We start from the raw sequence: 21,821 nt of genomic DNA, 5'->3' as shown, positions 1-21,821 counted from the left end.
TCACTGCTCTCAGTTCTGCTGCCTCCGTGGCTGGGAGCAGCAATTCCAATGAAAGTTCTGCTTTGTCCCTACATCCCTGGGCTGGCATATGCTCAGTACAGACTGAAACTTGGGCAAATTTAGCTGCCAAACTCTAAATAGTCTCTGCTGAGCATGTGTGAATTGCAACATTTTTCAAAGAGTTATAATTTGGCCAAGTTTGAGTAGATTTTCATGGGGACAGCAGAAGGGATATCCTTGACAGCAGAGCAACCACCGCCCAGCCAAATTTCACATTCCATGTTCTAAATCATGGCTGCACTACAGCTACAGCTGCTCCACAAAATGGTTGTGTACAATTTTTAACATGGGTAAAACATGTTTTTCTCTAATTTTGTTCTCAAATAGTTGAGCAACGTTTGCGGATACTCCCCCTTCTTCCCCCTCCCACCCCCCACCCCCCACACACACACCTGAGGTGCACACCTAACAGGAAAAATATCAGCCCAATAGATTAAACTTTTCCAAAGCTATGAGCATTGGAAAACATGATCTTATAATGAAGCGTTGGAGGATGGGGCCTATTTCAGCTACACCATTGGCCATTTCACATTTCCTGTGTTGATCATATTCATTTGCTCTCTGTCTGCTAGAAGAGCTTTCCAGAACGGTCAGTAACAACCACACAGATGAACCCACTGACACACTCAATGCTTCAAGAAAATCTCCTAGCACACAGTTTCAGTTTCAACATCCTCTAGCCAACTTCATTTTCATGCCAGACTGCTGAATTCACCTGGAATCAGTTATAAAGGCAAGGGGTCTGATTGCTGTTCTTCCATGGAGTTCCCATTTTATCATGGAAACATAACGAGAAAAACCTGTGAAGAATTACTAAGCAAGAAAGGCAAGGATGGCAGCTTTTTATTACGAGAGAGTGAGAGCGTGGCAGGAGCCTTGTGTCTTTGTGTTTTGTAAGTACTGTACTTATATTTAAAAATTGTATTCATTTTAAGACAATCACAAGTGGAAGTTATTACATCCTTAAAGGTGAATAAGTAGCAAATGTGAAAGTGATCTCACAGGCCAGAAACTTAAATATGCTGCATATCCCTAGTTAGTGTACAAAATACTTCTGCAGAAGAAAGAGGCATACGTTGCCTCTGGCATAGGAGGGAGTGAAGACTTTGGGCATGGCGGGGAGGGGAGGGCAGTAAACACCTCTGGCATGAGGGAGATGCCGGTAGTTAGAAGTCCCTGAAATTGAAAAGGTTGGAAGGGTGGCACACAGGATGCTTTATATACTGTTGGCATGGTAGTATGTTAAAGGTTAAGTCCCATATATATCTCTAACTGCAATTCAGCCCAATCAGATATACTCCAGGTTAAAGTGACCTGGCTTATTATCATACCTGGAATCCCCAGGGGCAGGCCAAGCTTTAGGGTTCTGGATAGGTTTGGATAGCCCACGTTAAAGCTTGTGCTGCCACAGCTTCATTGTTCTGGACCTGAGCTGTCTAAATTAAAGTTAGCTTTGGTATGTCTGCTCCATCCGCAGTCACACCTAGTGACTGCACTACAGACAGGCTCTGAGCTGTGCTGCTTCTGCACAGGAACAACAAGAAGATTACTTTAATCTAAGATAAGCAAATCTGGATCCTAAAAACTACCTGAACAGATCTTGCATGCGAAGAAAGTGCTATTTTTACATAGTCACATTTAACCAGCCTTTGTTTTTAAAACAGAACTTGAAGCAACCACATCAGACAAACAGATGTCTGTTTCCAGGGTCTGAAAACTCTAGATAAATTAGCAAGGCTTTGGAGCTGTGCTCCGGCTCTGCTCCAGCTCCAGGCAAAAATCTGCAGCTCCACTGCTCCAGAGCTGCTCCGCACTCCAGCTCCGGGCTCTACTCCAAAGCCCTGTAAATTAGGGTTGTTAAACAAATAAAACAATTAATCACGAGATTAAAAAAAATCGCAATTAATCACAGTTGTAATTGCACTGTTAAACAATAATAGATATATTTGAAAATGTAGAAAACATCCAAAACTATTTAAATAAATGGTATTCTATTTCAATTACAACACAGAATACAAAGTGTACAGTGCTCACTTTATATTATTATTTTTATTACAAATATTTGCACTGTAAAAAAGACAAAAGAAATAGAATTTTTCAATTAATCTCCTACAATTACTGTAGAGCAACCTCTTTATCATGGAAGTGCAACTTACAAATGTAGAATTTTTTATTTTTTTACATAACTACACTCAAAAATAAAATAATGTAAAACTTTATAGCCTACAAGTGCACTCAGTCCTACATCTTATTCAGCCAATCGCTAAGACATACAAGTTTGTTTGCATTTACAGGAGATAAATGCTGTCCGATTCTTATTTACAATGTCACCTGAAAGTCAGAACAGATGTTCGCATGGCACTTTTGTAGCCAGCATTGCAAGGTATTTACGTGCCAGATATGCTAAATATTTGTATGCTCCTTCATGCTTCCAGCTGATGATGCTCATTTAAAAAAGTGTTAATTAAATTTGTGACTTAACTCCTTGGAAGGAGAATTGTATGTCTCCTGCTCTGTGGTTTTACCCACGTTATGCCATATAGTTCATGTTATAGCAGTCTCAGATGATGGCCCAGCATATGTTGTTCGTTTTAAGAACACTTTCATTGCAGATTTGACAAAACGCAAAGAAGGTATCAATGTGAGATTTCTAAAGATAGCTACAGCACTCGACCCAAGGTTTAAGAATCTGAAGTGCCTTCCAAAATCTGAGAGGGATGAGGTGTTCAGCATGCCTTCAGAAGTCTTAAAAGAGCAACACTCTGATGGGGAAACTACAGAACCCAAACCACCAAAAAAAGAAAATCCACCTTCTGTTGGTGGCATCTGACTCAGGTGAAATCAGTCCACACTGCTTTGGATCGTTATTGAGCAGAACCCGTCATCAGCATGGACGCATGTCCTCTGGAATTGAGGTTGAAGCATGAAGGGGCATATGAATCTTTAGAATATCTGGCATGTAAATATTCTGCAATGCCAGCTACAAAAGTGCCATGTGATCGCCTGTTCTCACTTTCAGGTGACATTGTAAATAAGAAGTGGGCAGCATTATCTCCTGTAAATGTAAACAAACTTGTTTGTCTTAGAGATTGGTTGAACAAGATTTAGGACTCAGTAGACTTGTAGGCTCTAAAGTTGTACATTGTTTTATTTTGGGTGCAGTTATGTAAAAAAATAAAAAATTCTACATTTGTAAATTGCACTGTCATGATAAAGAGATTGCACTACAGTACTTGCATGAGATGAATAGAAAAATACTGTTTCTTTTATTTATCTTTTTACAGTGCAAATATTTGTAATCAGAAATAATAATATAAAGTGAGCATTGTATACTTTGTATTCTGTATTGTAACTGAAATAAGTATATTTGAAAATGTAGAAAATATCAAAAAATATAATAAATTTAAATTGGTATTCTATTATTATTTTACAACGTGATTATAATTGTGTTTAATCGCGATTAATTTTTTAATCGAGTTAATTTGTGTTGATTTAATTGCTTGAGTTAACTGTGATTAATTGACAGCCCTAACATAAATCTAATGTAAAAATGAATGTGTGCCCAAAACTCTCCAGTATCCTTCTTTCATGGTAGTGCTTGAAAGCAAGTGTTTATAAATGCACAAAATACACTTCAGGTGCCCTTTTAAAAAGGTAAATGGACACTATTTCTGTTTTAAGGAACTCCTGCTTTTTCTTTAGATTTAGGCTGCAGAGTTAGCTTTGGGGTATCTATCTTCACTAATTAAATGGCTAAGCATTTTCTAAAATAGCTGTTTGTACAAGTGACATACTTTGTACTTTAGAAGAGATTTAAATGGTATGTAATTGTTGTTAGCAAAAAATATAATGACAGACATTTCCAGAGATTGGCTCCCTGGGGTTTTAGTCGTTTATTGTTTTAGCTTGGTTTACATTTAAAAAAGAAATACTTCCACCAGAAGTTTTAGACGTAGTGGTGTCTAGCCATTGTTGTTCCTTGAATGTTGATAAAAAACAACTTATGAAAGGGTATCTCTTCACAGCTTTGAACGGCTCATCTACACTTATCGAATCTTCAGGGAACATGAAGGTTACCTTCGGATTCAGGTAAAAAATGTCATTTCATCTGCAAGAAAAAATATTGTTTAATGTCATTTTCTGATTAAAAAATCATATACATAAAATCTCACCTTCACAAGGTATTTTCATACCTGCATTCTACCCCACACAACCCTTGACAACACTTTTTGTCATTACCCACTAGTTTGGAAGTAACACACTATTGCTAGCTCCACAGTAATCTCTTTGTATCCATCATTTATTGTGTGGCTTGCCCATAGCTACTGATTTGACCATGTCTTTTTGACAGCATAAAATCTCTCTTGAGTATCTACTCACATACTTTTTCTTCCTTTTTCTGATGGAATGCGCTTCCATTTCACCAAAGGCATTGCTGGGTCCTGTGTACAAACACCTTGTACTTCTGAATGTTAAGGGATTTTGAATTTTGGAATTAATCCTTTCCTTTTAAAAAGATCTGTATATAATATTTTTGTGTGACTGTAATGCTCCGAGAGCTGCTTTTGAGCATTACTGATTTGGGCTGGATTTCTAAGCAAGAGCATTCTGCTTTATTTATTTTATTTTGTTGCTTTCCCCTACACCATAGAGTATAGACTGCTTGCTAGGATCATCTGGGGATATCTCACCAAACTAATTCCCTGGTATTCCAGGGGCATCAGGTATTGGTGGTGGGTATCTGAGTCGAATTTGATGGCCTGTGTTTATTCATTCTGTCCTTTATGGTTGCAGAGCAAAGTTTGCAGACAGACTGTTCAACCTGAAGACTATGATGTCAGAAGACAAAAATAACTCAAAAGTACTTTTTAAAAAGTATCCCTTTTAAGCCAATCTCCTGATTTTGGAACACTTGGAATTGGCATTACAGCATACTCTTTTTTATAGGCGGATAACTTCCAAGCCTTATCTTTCTCACCACAATTCTTGAAAGCCTTCTCCCCTCGATCACAGCAGCCTGGGCCCTCAATCACATACATGACCACCTCCCGAGTGTCTCAGTGCTGTTTACAATGTTGGGCATAGGAGACTGCTATACACCCAGCTGAATGTGATGGATGATGTTTGGAACGTGAACTTTGATTCCCTAAGGCTGTGTCTACACTACCACTTTTGTCGATAAAACTTTTGTCAGTCAGGAGTGTGAAAAAAACGCTCCACTGACCGACTTAAGTTTCACCAGCAAAAGTGCTGGTGTGGACAGCGCTATGTTGACAGGAGAGGCTCTCCTGCCGCCATAGCTAACGCCGCTTGTTGCGGGTAGTTTAATTATGCCAGCAGGAGAGCTGCTGTTCTGGGGAAGCAACAAAAACATTTAGAACAGGGTGGGTCAGATTGATTATTTGAGAAATTCAGGCAAGGTGTACACTAGAAAGTTTCCCTGGCATAAAAATGTCAGCTAAGAGTGTGACTTCTTTCTCTCTCTCTCTCTTTTTAACAGTATTTCTTGACTGGCACTAGCCTCAGTGTAGATGCAGATATATCAGCATATCTTATTTCACTCGGGAAACTAAGTATAAGCTATAGCAGAAGCACTTTCTATTTTATTTTTTTAGGACATAAGCTGTTTCTACACTAGGAAGATTTGCTGGAACAGCTATCCTGGCAAACCTTTTCTAGTGTAGACGAGGCCTCAAAAGGACAGTCTCTGGGACTGAAACTGAATTCAGGCTGGGTGCCAAGAGTTCTGTGGTTTCCTAAAAGGGCAGAGCCAAACCACATTCCTTTAACTTAAGAGGAAAGGCTGTCTGTTTTAGCTTGTAGCAAAGCGTCAGACTAAATACGCATGTAGGCTGTTTACTCTAAAATCCTTTTCTCTCTAACGCTTTTAATCCAACTGATAAATACAAATACTTTGTTTTAAGGAGGCTTTTGGTCACTATACCACTGGTCACAGATTCCCAAAGGGAAGAAATGCAGGTGCCTAAAATCCAGTTGGTCTTACAGAGTGATAAGTGGTTGGTATACACAGGGTACAAGCACCAGATCCCAGTCTTAGAGTGGGAGACTTGTGTGATTCCACCCTAAGACAGATAAGGACAAGAGTTGCATCACCAAAGAGGGTACACTCAGAGAGACCAGAGCGGGGACAGAGGTACAGCTAGCTCTGTAGCTGCGACATGAGCACTTCTCTCTATGATAAGATTGGTGCTTTTATAAATAACTGAACATTTTATTTTTATTTATCAGTCACCATATCTGTTCAGCATTCAGTTAAGAATGAACTACTGGTCACGCACTTACAGGACTCTGAATGAATAGAGTGACCATACGTCCCGTTTTGGCCGGACAGTCCCTTTTTTAAGCCTTGTCCCGGCCATCCCCACTTTTTTGGCAAAAGTGGGCATTTGTCCTGTTTGCTTTTGCCAATTTGATCAGTTGGCAAGAGCAAATCGGACAAATGTCCGCTTCCGTGAAAAAAGCAGGGTGTGGAGGAATGTGCGGATGGGGAGGGTGAGCGGTGATGCCAGCCCCATGCCTGGGGTAGGTAGGACTCAGGCAGGGTACAGGCAGTGCTTGGGCAAGCAGCGACGCCAGCCCTGTGCAGGGAGGAGGGAGCTTGGCCAAGTGGCTCAGGACAGCCCTGCGCCAGATGGTGTCCTGTTTTCCCTTTGGGAAATAGGGTCACCCTATGGATGAAACATACATGCAATGGCAATGCTTTTTTCACTTTCCTTCAGACTTCTGAAGACGTTCCACAACAGGTCTTCAAAACAATAAAGGATTTAATATACGCATATGAAAAGCCAAATCAAGGACTCGTCATCAACCTTCGCTACCCAGTAAGGAGACCGAAGCCCCCAAGGAGGAGAGTAAGGAAATCCGAGGTAGAGGTGAATGAAGTTTATGATGGTAAGAGGTTTATTTCTGTCTTTTTAGCCTAGTACTGGATTGACCGTTCTGAGAGTGAATCCCTTCTGTTTATCCTCAGTGCACAGAGAGCCCAGACAGCAGTTCTACACATTTCCCACTCAGTCCTTGCCACAGTGTTTCAATAACACTTTAAATCACATTTAAGAGTGAGAAGGGAGCTCTGTCAGCCTTTCTTAGTCTGCCAATAAAGGTGCCAGTTAGTAACAATATAATGGCAACTCTTAGAATAGGTGTCCGTGTCACAATGAGCAGGCATGTGAAAATCTATTCAGCCTACTGTAGATGGGTAAAACTGAGGCACAGAAAGGTTTGAGAATTCATCTAAACTCTCTTAGTATGTCATGGTGAGAGTCAGGAGTGATACTCAGAATTCTTGCCTCCGATGCACCCTCCGGATGGTTATAATCTTAAGTAATACCAACACAGGCTGGATCTGAACCCATGCGTTAGAGGCAAAATATTTTGCATTCCTGAATCATTGAGTCCCCTATACTTGATTTTAAACTTTCTTTTTATTTCAAGATGAAAAGCAAAAATTACATATTCTGTCTAAGTGATCAAAATCCTACCAGTGACATTAGCTAAATAGTCCCCTAATGAAAATGGGGACAAAGACATACATAATGACTTTGATGGAGTTGGGATTTGACCCGTAATGTTTTAAGATTTAAATAAAAATATTGTCAGTATGCATTACTTCAGTATGGCTATTTACAATATAGTTCCTATAAGGTGCTGAGTCCACTGATTTCAGTGAGAGACCGGGTCCTAAATTACCTTCATACCAAAAATAGCACAAACTAACTAAATTATCTTTGAGGGCCTTGGGGAAAAAATATAATCTAACTTCAAACTCATCGTTTTTTTGTTTTGCTTTGTGTTCTAACATCATAAGTAGTCTTAAATCCAACCTGTCCTAAAAATAAAAATTTAGGGAGGAAGTATGATCCAGTGGTTAGGGCACTGTCCTGCTAGTTGTAAGACCCAAGGTCAATCCTTGCTTTACCATAGTCATCTTCTGTGAGCTGGGCAACTCACTTTGTTTCCGTCTCAGTTCCCCAATTGTAAAATGTGCCTAATGCTTCACCAAGGTGTTTAGGCTAAATACATTAAAAATTATGAGGCTCTCAGATATAGTATACTTTGATTGTAGTCATGTGTCTTTACTGTAACATGCCCTTGGTTGTGTTAGGATGAATTTAGTAAGAGTGGTAACTGTTAACTTGGACAGTGCTGTTGACACAGAACAAAAGACTTTAAGAAGTGCTGAATAATGCTTAATTGCTGAGTTAATCAAGCAATGTGAACTGTCATTAGAAAGGTTTCAGAGTGATAGCCGTGGTAGCCTGTATCAGCAAAAACAATGAGGAGACCTTGTGACACCTTAGAGACTAACAAATTTATTTGGGCATAAGCTTTCATTGGCTAAAACCCACTTCATCAGGTGCATCATTTTAGCCCACGAAAGTTTATGCCCAAATAAATTTGTTAGTCTCTAAGGTGCCACAAGTACTCCTCATTGTTTTTGTCATTAGAAACCATTTCTCCATTAGAATTGCTTCCCCACAAGAGTAAGTGCTTATACCAGCAAAAGTGTAGGAATCGTGTATGCATGACGCAAGAGTCTTCACTTAGGCACATTGGCTATATGAGTGTAAATTCACAAAGTTTCCAGTCCTCTGTGTGAGTTACTCTTGTGGGTAGCCTGGAGCCCTGAATGGCGATCTTTGAAATCACTCCTAATTTAAGGTGAACTGACATTTTATGTTTAAATGGCACAGTTTTTAAGGGTCAAAATCATTAATGGAACACATGGGTAGACTTAAAATGACAAGTACATGCTAATAGTTAACTGAAACATATTTTTACCTGGATCCCTCAGTAAGAGCTAAGCCCTATCCCTGACATCTAAAGCGGCGTAAGGAATGCAGCTCTTGCATTGCTTTAGAGCAGGGGTCGGCAACCTACGGCACGCGAGCCGATTCTGAGTGGCACACTGCCTACCTGGTGAGAGGAGGTGCGGAGGGGCCGAAAAGCGCCACGCCGGGGGAAAAAGGGGGAGGAGGGAAGCTTGGCTGCCGCAGGACCAAGCTTCTGCCCCTGCAGGGGAGAGTGGTGGGGGGGGTCCCGGCCCCCCACCCCACTCAGCCCCCCGCGCACAGCTCTCCCCTGCGGAGGCAGGAGGCAGAAGCTTGGTCCTGCAGCAGCCAAGCTCCCCCCTTCCCCTGTTTCTTCCCACAATGTGGTGCATTCTGGCCCCTCTCCCTGCCGGCGACGGCCCTTGCGAGGGGGAGCAGAGCAGAGCCGAGCCGAGCGCAGCGTGCTCCCTGCTCCGTAGAGGAGGCAGAGAGAGGTAGGGACGGAGCCTGGGGGAAGGGGGTGGAACAGGGCATATCCCTTCCAGCCCCCTGCCATGAGCCACTCAGGGCAGGGGGCTGGGAGCACCCCCATGAGCCGAGCACCCCAGCCCTCTGCCCTGCACCTCCCACACACACCCCAGCCCTCTGCCCTGCACCCCCCCACACACCCAGCCCTCTCCCTGCACCTCCACGTACCCTCCAGCTCTCTGCCCTGACCTCCTCCAACACCCAGCCTTCTGCCCTGCACCTCCACACACACCCCAGCCCTCTGCCCTGATCTCGAGTCGCCCCCAACACCCAGCCTTCTGCCCTGCACCCCCACACACCCCCCAGCCCTCTGCCCTGACCTCCCCCCCAACACCCAGCCTTCTGCCCTGCTCCTCCACACACACACCAGCCCTCTGCCCTAACTTTGAGTCGCCCCACTCAGCCCAGTGCAGGCCTACGTGAACAGAACCCCAGGCTGGAAGCGGGCTGAGCAGGCTGGCGGTGTAAGATCAGCATTTTAATTTAATTTTAAATGAAGCTTCTTAAACATTTTGAAAACCTTGTTTACTTTACATAAAACAATAGTTTAGTTATATAATATAGACTTATAGAGAGAGACCGTCTAAAAAACGTTAACATGTATTACCGGCACGCAAAACCTTAAATTAAAGTGAATAAATGAAGACTCGGCACACCACTTCTGAAAGGTTGCCTATCCCTGGTGTAGGCATTTGTCATAACACTTTGGGATTGGAAACGTAGTTTGTATTTATTTTTATACCATTTCTGTTCCTTTCTACATAAAGCTCCACTTTGCAGCAGCCTTGGCTCCTGTGTAATGCTACTGAGTTGCACAGATGAGTTGAGGTTAAAAAATAATGTTTGTCTGCCATTGGGTACCTGGAGAGGCAACTGGTGCCTCTTAAAGGAAACCACAATATCCTTTTGCCAGCTTTCTGACCAAGATCTACAAGTGGCTGGGCCTCTGCTAAACTTCCTTTCTCTCACAAAATTTGAATATGTGAAAGTAATATACGGAATGTTCTGCCCAGATATCTGCTTGAAAGGACATCTAAGCTAATGGAGAAGGAGATGAGGGTCTGAAGAGCTCAAATCTCATCCTTGTCCCCAACTAAATACAGAAGTTAGTTAGCATTACATTTATTATTCTCAGAGAAAAGGAGTCTTAGGTTCTTTTACCCTACAGTTTACAACTGCCTTTCTATTTGGAACTATTGTACGTAGTGGAAGGATATGTTGCAGCAATGGCAATCAGAACCACTGACCTGTCTTGTAAACTGTTTCCACTCAGAATCAGTTGAGTATTTCTTTCTATGAGGCATTCCTAACTATACTTCATGGATATGATAGTTCAAGAACTGAGCTGTCTGGTCTTGGAGAAGAACAATGCAGAGTCTCCTCCGCTTGAGTTTCAGGCAATTTCACTCAGATGAGTGGTGGAGGAGTGGTCTTGGGAGGCCAAATCTGCAAGACGCTAGTCCTAACTGCAGTCATATTTAATTGGTGTCCAGAACATTGAATGATTCCATCTCAAAAACCAAAATAAAATGTGTTATTTTAGAACAAGCTCCTCTTTCCTCCTCCTAAAAGAGCATTGGAATGTACAAATGACGACATGCTGTTATGCTGCTTTCTTTACAGAAGTTGAAGAAGGAGATTATGTTGATGTCTTACCTTAAATCAGCTGCGACCTGCTTTTTTGTCAGAGGTCACGTCTTATCCTGCCCCCCATCTCAGCAGATCAAATGTAAAAAGCTTGCTCTCAGAACTTATCCTTGCACGTGCCACCACATCTGCTGGCTGGACATTCTCATCAGTGGACTTGTGCCTCCGAAATTCACTCTCCTGGGCAGCTCATCAAAATAACAGACTTGTACTCTTTGGAACACAATACAAGTTATATTTATTTTATTCATTATTAGAATAACTTATTTTTATTTTTAATTTGTTATTTTCCTTTTTGCTAACTGAAGTTCTAGCTGCCCCAAACTGCAGCATGTTAGAAAATAATAAGGTAAATATGTTAATTGCATATGGGTAGATCAAATGTAAATGGCAGAGCTGAAATCTACTATGATGCAAACTCTATAGACTCTACAGAATGTTAAAACCATGTTTTGTTGTGTTTTCATACTTTGTGCAGGAGACATTCATTTTGCCTCATTTTCAGCTAACTGGATGGTGTATTCAGCTTCAGAATCTTTAATGTCTTGAAGGAATAATATCATCCTGTAGCACTGATACAATCTAAGGCTGCTGACAAAAAAGCATTGACAAGTAACAGCAACTGAAAATAGAGAATATACTATACAGTGTAAATAAATGGCCTGGACTGTTTTCATATCTATAAATGGTATCGTTGAAGACTTACTTTGGGACTGCAAGTTTTACACAGATGCTTTTAGGAACAGTTTAATTTTTTTATATTTAATATTTGTTGCATGTATTTGACACAGCAAACAAATGGCTGTGTGGTGCCTATATTTCTTTTTTTTAAACAAGAGTTGGCTTTGAAGAATTAAACCAGGGATCTGCTTATTGTACAGCTTTGTTCTGAAGGTCACTGCCTGGGAAAGTAGTGTGTCTAATGGTAACTGCCCGAAAGAGAACTCAGGAATATTGACTGGCAGAACTAAGAACTGAAAATGGATTGTTCTGTGACCTCTGGCAAGTCATTTAACCTTGCTGTGTGCGTTCCACATCTGTAAAATGAAGATACAGAGGCATGACAAAGATTGTTTCTTTAATGTTTGTAAAGGGCCTTGAGATGCTCAGGTAACATGCCATAGAATTGTGAAGTATGACTATTGGCTCATTGTAAATTTAAAGTGCTGGTGATTCCATATGTTGGAATCAGAGGGTATTTGCAGTGTTGTGGTACAAACAGGTGTTTAAATTAACCCTTAGATTTAAGATTAGTGTAGACAGCCAAAACATTGATTTGTCTGAGAAAGTAAGTGGTTGCCCAAGGGGAGAAAAAACTGTTCTGTATTGTAGGGAAAATCTTACTTAAAGAAATATAGGGATTAATGCTTTTGTATTAGTAGAGCTCCAGCAGCCTGCTCCACATTCTATCATCTGACTGCTGTAGCACGTCAGTGTAGACACTCACTACAGCAACAGGAAGGATTTTCCTATCACTGTAGTTAATCCACATCCAGGAGAAGCAGTAGCTTGGTTGGCAGAAGAATTCTCCCATCAACCTAGCGCCAGGGATTAGGTCATCTTGTAGGCCAAAAGCCTAGTGGGAAGAAATTGTTTCAAGTAAAATTGTACTTTATTTTGCTTATTTTGCCAGCTTTAAATTAGTAAAAAAAAAAAAATTTTTTAGCCTCAAATTAAAACCACTAGCCCAAATTGTAGCCTTGAATTAGTAAGAAGAAATTGTTCTGAATTTATTCTTTACTAATTGTGTTTAATAATTGTTTTTAGAAGGATAGAAATTTTATGGTTGTAATTGCCTTATTTACAGTTTGGTGTAAGTGAAGAATGGATGGTAATTAACTAAGAAAGAACAGCCAGCTAGGTCAGATGGTCAAGAAGGAAGTGGAGGAGTCAAGATGCACCAACTTTCACCCAGATGGCAAATTAACGACCCTAAAGCAAAGGCATACATCCCAAGAACAAGATAAAGAGTGAAGCCAGAGGGACGAGATAAGAAACAGCTGGGAATAACTCCCAGTAACAACCCAAATAATGCTAATTAAAGCAACCTTGAACAGCTCCGGTGTAACACCGCAAGGTCCAAAGACTTGTATGGGAACTTATTACTATAAAAAAGGGTATATTGCCGTGGGACTTTGGGTTCATTCTGCATCAACATCGGAGCTTTGAACACGCTCGACAGAGTCCAGCTCCCTCTCCCTTGTGTGCAGTTTCAGCTGGCCACTGGAAGTGACAGAGCAACACTAAGGACTGGTAACTATAAGATCCAGCTGCAGAATCTTTTTTTTTTTGGTGGGGGAGTGGTAAATGGAAGCATATACTAAATTTAATGCTTGAACTGTACTCTCAATAAATGCGGCGTATTGCCTTATCCCCTTTTTTAAAATTCCGCGTGCTTCTTATAAGCATAACAATCTTAACTATGTCACTCGGAAGTGTGGATTTTTCACTCCCCTGAGTGACGTAACTGAGTTGACCTAACTTTTTAGTATAGACCCCACTTAAGAGCCCGCAGTGTTCAGGTTCCCAGATTACAGTATGGTACCTCATTGGACTAAACTCCACAAGAAGCTGTGTTCAGTTCTCCACGGCCTGAAGAATAGGTGAGCCAATTACATATCCTTTGGAAGAACATGTGAGAGAACAAGGGACTCGATCCTGTGAAGTTGGAAGTAATAAGTGCAGTAGATGTCAGTAGAAGCACAGAGCAGTCAGCACTTTGCAGGATAGGCCCTAAAAGAGGGGAGCAGTGAAGGACTATGAAGATAAACTGAGCCAAAATACCCACCTGTACCTATATAGGACTCGTTGGAATATGCAGTAGTTGCTCTTTGGACAGCGTGTGAGATTATTGGCGGGGGGAGGAATACAAGTCAGATGTCTTATTTGTCATTAAAATCGTGACATGTTTCTAGATAATTCATAGGCCTTGAGCATCAGGAAAATGGTCTCAAGTTTCTAATACCTGCATGCAAGAGATCAAGGCCTGACCATGGTCTGTGTTATGCAGGAGATCCGACTAGATGATAACAATGGCCTGAAATAATGAGTGGGGTATTAACTGTATAAAGGTTTCAGGGAAAGCTCATGACTGTATATATAAGAGGCAGCTTTATGCCAGTATCCTAGGCAGGTATTGCATTACATGTATGTTTAAAAAAACAAAACAGCAAAAGACCATCCATTTTTCTTGCAAATGATCTGAATGAAGTTCACTAAGTTAGCTCACTAACTTCACTCCTGCAGAAATCTTTGCTAGGTGTTTTCTAATTAACATATTAGGTCAACACAGGCCATATACACTGAATGAGTAAAACATTGCTGAAAATCAGATTTAATTCTGGGAAAGACTCTAACTTGACAGCTACAGAGAATGAGTCACTCCCCTTTCTTGACTTTTAAATAGCCTTAGAAACAGTACAGCACAGGAAACCACAAACTTCTCTCTCTCTTCTCCAATGTACTTTAACTGTAACTTGGAGGGGCCCTTGTGAATCAAAATTATAGTTTGATTTCCTGTTCAACTTTTAGCCAATGTCGAGACTTTCAGTGGAACCAGTCACTATCAATGACGTGATGTTGTTTTTCTGAGATAAACACTTATTCTCTAGACCAGAGCTGATCATGTCATTTCACCCAGACTACTGAACAACTTTAGGATGGTAATGACTGTTGGTCACTACCAACCTGGGCTGGATTTGAATAGGTGACCTAGAGATGAAGGGCTTTTGTATGTTCTTCTATTATCAGTGCTTAAGGACCCAGCAAAAAATATTGCTACAGCTTGAGCTAGTTAGCTGCGGGATGCAGATTTCAGCCCTGTCTGAGGGAAAAACCTTGCTGATTTCATTGTATGCCTGCCCTGCCTGTCTGCCTCCCAGGGAAGAGCAAGCGATCAGAACTGCTGCAGGAAGGAGGGAAAAGATCTGCCTGGCTCCTCTCAGGAGCCAAAGTGGCTCTCACAGGAAGGGAGAGAGGGGAGCAGAAATAGCCCAGCCACTTAGGATGGCTCTGCTCCCTCCTCCCATCCTGTGAGCAAGAGGATGGCTCTGCTGCTTCCCTCCCCTCCCTGCTGAACCCAGCCTGGAAGAGGTACTGGGGTATGACATTTCAGGGAGCAATCCAGACCAGTGAGGGGCTGTGCCACCCTTGCCCTGCAACCTGGGGTGTCTCACAATACTTTGTAGCTGTAGCTCCCGCCTGGGCACTCACAAACAGACAAACAGCAGGCAGGTCACACCCTGGGAGTCTGTGTATAGCTGTAGCCTGCCAGCCACATGTTAGTCTCACTCTGGCTTTCACCAGCTTTGATTACTACTTGCAGAGTGATCCCAATATACTCCCAGTCCTGAATTTTCTCCCAAAACATGTATTCTGCAGTCCAGCCCTCTCCTTGCCAGTCCAGATATATTAGGTCTGGTGCCCCACTTAGGGGATCAGTATACAACAGTTTGCTACCCTAACTGGAGTTACCCACACAATTCAGTTTAAAAACAACACTGGATTAGTTTTGATTAAAGAATAAAAAAGTTTATTTAATTACACAGAGGTTTAAGTGAATACAAGTATAAGACATTAAAGTCTGAAATGGTTACAAAAGAAATAAAGAGAAAACTCTTCCTAATACTAAAACTTAGCAAACTGGATTTGGTTCAAGGTAAAATCTCTTACCACATGTTCCCAGTAACACGGCTGATCAAATTCTCAGGCCAGGATCTCCCCCAGTCCAGAGGCTGTTTTTTTTTTATCATCTTGGATGAAGGGGAGAGAGAGAGATGGACGGGGAAAGATAACTATGGGTGTTTTTGCCCCTCACTTTTATAATTCGGTCACCCTTTGAAAGGCATTTTCCTGATAAAGTTCCTTCCCGCTGTGAGGACAGCAGCAAGCTGTCTTGTGGTGAAAGAGGTTTCATGCTGTTGTTTGATAAGATGTAGATCTGTTTGTTCCCCTTCCCTTTGCCAAAAAATGGCCACTTGACAGGTGATGGCCCATCAGCTTTGATGACACCTGGCTAGAGGTGTCAGTTTGTCCTTTGTCTTTGAGAACCGGGTTTACCCACTCCTCAGACTTGTCTGGTAAACATATTACAGTCATGAGTTCAGTGCATAACTTTACATCTAATGTTGCTATATACATCTCACCATGATATTATTGACCAGCACCTTTAGTTTTTCAAATGATATCTCAAAAGGCATATTTTCACAAAGATTAGTACAATAGTGTATAGGGTGTGAAAACGGGTGTTTTCTGTCACAAGGGGATCCTGCTGCAGCCCACATAGGCCTGGGAGAGGGGTGGACGAGCCCCAGGAGAACCAGAGGTGGAGAACGCAGAATTGAGGTGGGACTGGAGGGGGGGTAGAACAGATTTCACTTTCATTGCCCGACTGCATCAAATTGATGGCCATCTACTCCAGTACACTGCCCTCATAGTGTTCAGTATCAGATGCTTCAGAGTAAGGTATAAGAACCCCACAGTAGGCAGATGTAATGCATTTTAAGTGAGGATTAAAAATATGACAAGATTCAGTGTTGACCGGTTTAAAAACAGCTAAATTGCTTGGAGTCAACCTTAAGGACAACCCAAGATCTTTTGAAAACTGTTTGTAGACATAGGAACTAGCAGTTATTTGTGGTGATTACTTAGCCCATACTGTTTGATAGTCTAATGACCCAATGTGGAATATAACGTAAGATAGAGTTCAAGTGAAAGATGATAGTGGAGGGAGCTCTGAGTGTTGTGCTAATTTCTTCAGCCTCCAAAAGGATTTCTGATTTCAATTTCTTAAGTATTTCTAACTCAGTAATCAAAGTGAGAACACCAGGTGTGTACATAAAGTAAATTAGAATCTAAAATTAGTGATGTCTTTCCTAATGAGGAACAGTTTAGAGATGATTAACTGTTTCATAATGACACCATCTGATCCTTCCTTGTAAGCCTCTCTCTCTTACGGAGCATTCAGCAAGCCTACAGTTGTGGGACAATATAGGGCAGGGCCAGAACATTTTGTCTGCAGCTGAACTGCAGAGCTGGTGAGTTTCCGCAGCAGCAACTGACCATAATTAAGAGATCATCCCAAAATAAATCTTTTAAATGGTTTAACAAATGTTCCATGTTGGATTAAACTACACTATCATTTTCACTGGAAAGGCTTTTGATGCCAGAGGTGAACTCTTCCATGTGCAGCTCAAGCAGGGCCTGGAACCTATCAAGGATTTATTAGCTTTTTCTTGAGGGATTCCGGCAAACTATCACCTGTATTCCACACAAACTATTAAAAGTGTTAGGTAGAAAATTCAAGCATGCAAAGATTAGCAAATGATATATTTACAGTTGCCTGTGCAATCTTAATTCTGCTCCCCTTATGGATTCATCTGTGCACTGAATGAGGCAGGGGTGTAGTGGGGAAAAAGTATATAATCATGTAACTAAAGGCTATATCACACTATGTATATGCAGGTGAAAATAAGTTTGCACTTGCAGTTCCTAATTTTTGAGTACTTGACTCTGAAACATGTTTATTATTTCAGTGTTATTTGCTTTTTTATAAAAAAGGTGTGTGTGTATGTGTGTGTGTGTATATATATGTGTATATATATTAAACTTTAACAACTAATTTCTCCCTATGAATCATAGCAGGGTTTGAGCCTTAAACCTTCACTATTCTAGTACAGATTGCTATCATGTGAGCTAAAGGGTTAACAAAATCATTTAATCCAAAGAGAAGGCTGTTTTTTCTAGAGGGTGGGACAGGAGGGATGGGTTACTATATTGAGAAAATTGTAGGGGGTGAAACCCAGGGCAGCCTGTTTTCCACTGTCTTCCGCCCCTTGATTTAAATCAGGAGGGGTCCTGTCCCTCGTATTAACTGAGCTCTCCCCCTTCTGGCCTAATGTGTTACCTATACCTTTCCTGTTACCACCCACTCTCCTGCCTATCACATTTTCCCTATGTTGGTGGAAATCCACGGGCTCACTCTACTGTGCCATACATTTGAAGGACATAAAGTGTCAAGAAGTCATAGCTTTTATTGGACCAACTTCTATTGGTGAAAGAGACACGCTTTCATGCTCTCACAACGCAGAAGATGACATAAAGAAGAGCTGTGTGTGGCTTGAAAGTTTCTCTCACCAACAGCAGCTGGTCCAATAAAAGATATTACTTCACCCACCTTGTACTTCTAATATGCTGGGACCAACACATCAACATCTCTGCACACAGAAAGCATTGTGCTGGTTTTCAGATGCCTACAGCCCACAATGTTTTCATCACGATGCAAAATTATACCGTGGTCTCCCTGCGCGGGATACTTTCACGTGCCATAGAGCGGGTGTCATGTTAACTTGCCAGGGCAGGTGGCCCAAGCTAGGGGCCAGGAACACTTAGCACTCATGTAGCCTGCACAGCCCATAGGCAGCATCCTGCCCTGTTAGGTGGCTGGGCAGCACCAAGGACACACTGGGTCACTTGCAGTGTCATGGCAATGGGGGCTAGGGACACTGTGGCTCCAGGGGTGCAGCAGGCAGGCAGATGCACCCTCCCCCCATGTGGGTGGAGCAGAGGGCGTTGCACTGAGGCACGCCCAGCTCGCAGCGACCCTGCTCCCTCCCGTCGGTGCGGGAACTAGGGGTGCTGCTGCCCCCTGCGGCTGGAAGTGGTTCCCATCACATATAGGGTTACCATCCGTCCCGGTTTCCCCAGACATGTCCGGCTTTTTCAGCTTTAAATGGCCGTCCGGGGGGGGATTTCTAATAAAATAGAAATGTCCGGGATTTCCCCCTTCCCCTCAGGCAGAGTGCGGCACAGCTGATTGGACGGCTAGGCCTGATTGAAAGCTGCTCGCAGTCACTGGGGCCTCTAGCAGCCAGAGTCCCTCCTCCTCCCCAGCAGAGCAGCACCAGTGTTTAGCTGCAACTGGAGCTTGCAGCTCTCCCTCAGCCTGGGGGGGCAGGCAAGGGACAGGGAACGGGGGGGTTAGATTGGTCGGGGGTTCTGGGGGGGCTGTCGGGAGAAGGGGGTGTAGAGAGTGGTTGGGGCAGTCAGGGGACAGGGAGCAGGGAGACTTAGATAGGGGGTGGGGTCGTGGGGGCAGTTAGGGTGGGGGGTCTCAGGAGAGGGCAGTCAGGGGACAGGTAGAGGAGGGTGGGAAGTGGGAGGGGCTAGGGCAGCACCCCGTGTCCTCTCTTTTGCTTGTTGAAATATGGTAACCCTAATCACGTACAGGGTTTAGTTTGGTTAAATGGCTCTCAGCACCCCCCATACACATTGTTCCAGCCCCCCTGCTAGCCAGGCACTGGACCGGCCACTCCCCCTGCAGCCCCATAGGGACAAAGCACCCAGCGGCTGCCTGGTCTCCCCGCGTTGGGAGCGAACCCCCACAGAGCGATGGCGGACAGCACGCTCACTGGGCTTCCGTCACGCACCAGGGCGAAGCTCTCTCCACAGAGCAATGGCGGCCTCACTTTCAACAGACAGCACCCCGGGCATGGGAACCGTGCCGGACGCTATCTCCACAGAGCTATGGCGGCCGCCGTTCCCAGCATGCACCTGCAGGAAACTGACTCCGCCCCGCCCGCTGGGCCGAGCTCCCAGGGTGCCCGCACACGGCCCCCCGCCCACGGTGCCATGGCGACCGCCTCAGCTAGCGCCGGTCCCGTCATGCACCGCGCGGGGGTTCCGGGTTCAGACGCTCTCGGAGCTAAGATGGCGGCGCGGGCGCCAAATACGATTGCGAGCCAGCTGCGCCCGTGAGGCGCCGGGTGGGGCGGCGGCGGCATGGACGCCTCGGCCTGTATGAAGTCTCTGCTGCTGGCCGCCGCCCAGTACCGGGCCGCCAAGAGCCCGCCCCACGCGGCGCAGCTGCAGCGCAGTCTGGAGGTGAGCGCGCGCGGTCGGCCCGGGGCCCCCGGGAGAGACGGGGCCGGGAACCGCGCAGCTCCCTGCCTCACACCTTGTCGGGCTGGGGGCTCCTCGCTTGCCGCGCTGGTCTCTCTCTGCTCGGGGTGAATAACTCTGGGTCCCACAGTATTGAGTGGGTGTTTTCTTAAAGCCCCGGCTCCGGGAGTCCCGGGATCGGGGGTGTGTGTGTTACTTTTTAAAAAAATCCGTGTTAAGCTTGGAAACGTGACTCAAGTGCATTAAACCCGCCCGCCCTGTGTGTGGCCCCCGGGTAGCAAAACGAGCCCCCCCAATCTGTGCTGCCTCTTAAATCTCTCCCTCTTCAGTCAGCGAAGTCAACCTGGTGGTGTCTTTAAGCCTGGCTTTTTTTTTTTTTTAATGGGTTGGCAAAGCTGCAGCGGCAGCCCCATCACGTTCCTGGGGTCTTGCACCCTGTGTTTTTGTTTATTTAGTCGCTTTGATCCCCTTCTCTCCCCATCCTTGCCTTTTGTTGTTGTTGAGTTAATTTGAAGCTGCAATTGGATTGCAAATACGTTTACAGAGGAGATTAGCTCAATTCAGTCAGGCTGTTCTTGCCCCTGCATGGACCATTGAGCCCCTGGTCTGATTGCCCCCTACCTCTATAGAGTTTCTTCCCGTGTTTGCTGCTGGTTCTTGTTAAAGAAATCATTGTCTTTAAAATCGCACTTCTCCTTGGAAATATTGTTGTTTCCTGTTGTTTCTGGGGACACAACTTGGCCTATAGCTGTAACTGACATGATTAGAGAGAAACTTTTTTTCTATATCTAGTTAATTACTTTTTGAGTATGATCAGTTTTATAGCTTTCACTGAGTAGTAAGTCAATTTGCCCTGTTCTTCCTTTGGACCTTTCATACAGGCATAGAGTAAAGGAAAACACTAAAAAAATATGCATTTATAAAACAAAACAATGAAAACTGTCAGGGAGCCTAAAAGGCAGGTATACACTTGAGACTCTTTAATTTATTAAATTTGTCTAAGCTTCGGGATGATTGTGTCTGTAGAAGATATGCTAATACTTTCTTGCTGTCATTTAATAATAGTATTTTGCATTTATGTAGTCTCTTAAGGACTCCAAAGCACTTCTTAGTTTGATCTACAGATTATACACTGGGGTCATTTCATAACTAAAATTGTAAATATTAACAAACAAATTAGTGGGGTGAGACTTGAATGAAGCAATTTCCTATTTTATAACATATGTATTTACAGTTAAAGCCTCCCTTCCCCAACCCTGTGGATAGGATTAAAAAAAAAATCCAAATACATGTTAAAACTAGGGCTGTCAAGGGACATTGTACTGTTGTAGCCGGCATTACAAGATATTTACATGTCAGATGTGCTAAAGATTCATGACCCTTCATGCTTCAACCACCATTCCAGAGGACATGAGTCCGTGCTGATGATGGGTTCTGCTCAATAACAATCCAAAGCAGTGCGGACCGACGCATGTTCATTTTCATAATCTGAGTCAGATGTCACCAGCAGAAGGTTGATTTTCTTTTTTGGTGGTTCAGGTTCTGTAGTTTCCGCATTGGAGTGTTGCTCTTTTAAGACTTCTGAAAGCATGCTCTCCACACCTAGTCCCTCTCAGATTTTGGAAGGCACTTCAGATTCTTAAACTTTGGGTCGAGTGCCGTAGCTATCTTTAGAAATCAAACATTGGTACCTTCTTTGCATTTTGTGAAATCTGCAGTGAAAGTGTTCTTAAAATGAACAACGTTCTGGGTCATCATTCGAGACTCCTATAACATGAAATATATGGCAGAATGCGGGTAAAACAGAGCAGGGGACATATCTTACCAAAGGAGATCAATCACAAATTTAATTAACAAATTTAATTCCATGCCGAGCATCATCAGCATGGAAGCATG

The 21,821-nt window shown here is 43.2% G+C and overlaps 2 protein-coding genes and 1 long non-coding RNA gene across 6 annotated transcripts in view; 2 read left to right on the top strand and 1 right to left on the bottom strand.

Annotated features, from left to right (window-relative positions):
- Nucleotides 1-690: 690 nt before the first annotated feature.
- Nucleotides 691-11,142, top strand: SH2D1B (SH2 domain containing 1B). The gene is made up of 4 exons (XM_005283603.4): nt 691-953; nt 4,086-4,149; nt 6,801-6,972; nt 11,004-11,142. Exons 1-4 carry the CDS (start codon nt 820-822, stop codon nt 11,039-11,041), a joined length of 408 nt encoding a protein of 135 aa, XP_005283660.2. The 5' UTR covers nt 691-819; the 3' UTR covers nt 11,042-11,142.
- LOC112059234 (uncharacterized) lies at nt 3,939-19,570 on the bottom strand. The gene is made up of 3 exons (XR_002888495.3): nt 19,436-19,570; nt 11,037-11,240; nt 3,939-4,168 (listed from the first exon to the last, which is right to left on the bottom strand). It is a non-coding gene; the product is annotated as an uncharacterized LOC112059234 (long non-coding RNA).
- Nucleotides 19,571-19,671: 101 nt separating this feature from the next.
- The window catches only part of CIP2A (cellular inhibitor of PP2A), a 32,745-nt gene continuing 30,595 nt past the window's right edge, over nt 19,672-21,821 (top strand). The window contains exon 1 of one of the 4 annotated variants that reach the window (XM_005283601.5): nt 19,672-19,907. In XM_005283601.5, the coding sequence (XP_005283658.2) occupies nt 19,806-19,907 (102 nt within the window). In that variant the 5' untranslated portion in view covers nt 19,672-19,805. The remainder of the gene's footprint in view (nt 19,908-21,821) is intronic. The other 3 variants (XM_042853585.2, XM_065574617.1, XM_005283602.3) reach the window with 3 other exon arrangements.

This window comes from Chrysemys picta, chromosome 1 (assembly GCF_011386835.1).
Source record: "Chrysemys picta bellii isolate R12L10 chromosome 1, ASM1138683v2, whole genome shotgun sequence".
Taxonomy (NCBI): Eukaryota; Metazoa; Chordata; order Testudines; family Emydidae; genus Chrysemys; species Chrysemys picta.
The sequence above is the reverse complement of the archived record's forward strand: the minus strand, read 5'-3'. Positions and strand labels throughout refer to the sequence as shown.

Coding starts and splice junctions, on each gene's coding strand:
- SH2D1B (XM_005283603.4), top strand. CDS start 820: ATGGAGTTCCCATTTTATCATGGAAACATAACGAGAAAAACCTGTGAA. Junction 4,150..6,800: donor AAGGTTACCTTCGGATTCAG/GTAAAAAATGTC, acceptor ACTTTCCTTCAG/ACTTCTGAAGACGTTCCACA. Junction 6,973..11,003: donor GGTGAATGAAGTTTATGATG/GTAAGAGGTTTA, acceptor CTTTCTTTACAG/AAGTTGAAGAAGGAGATTAT.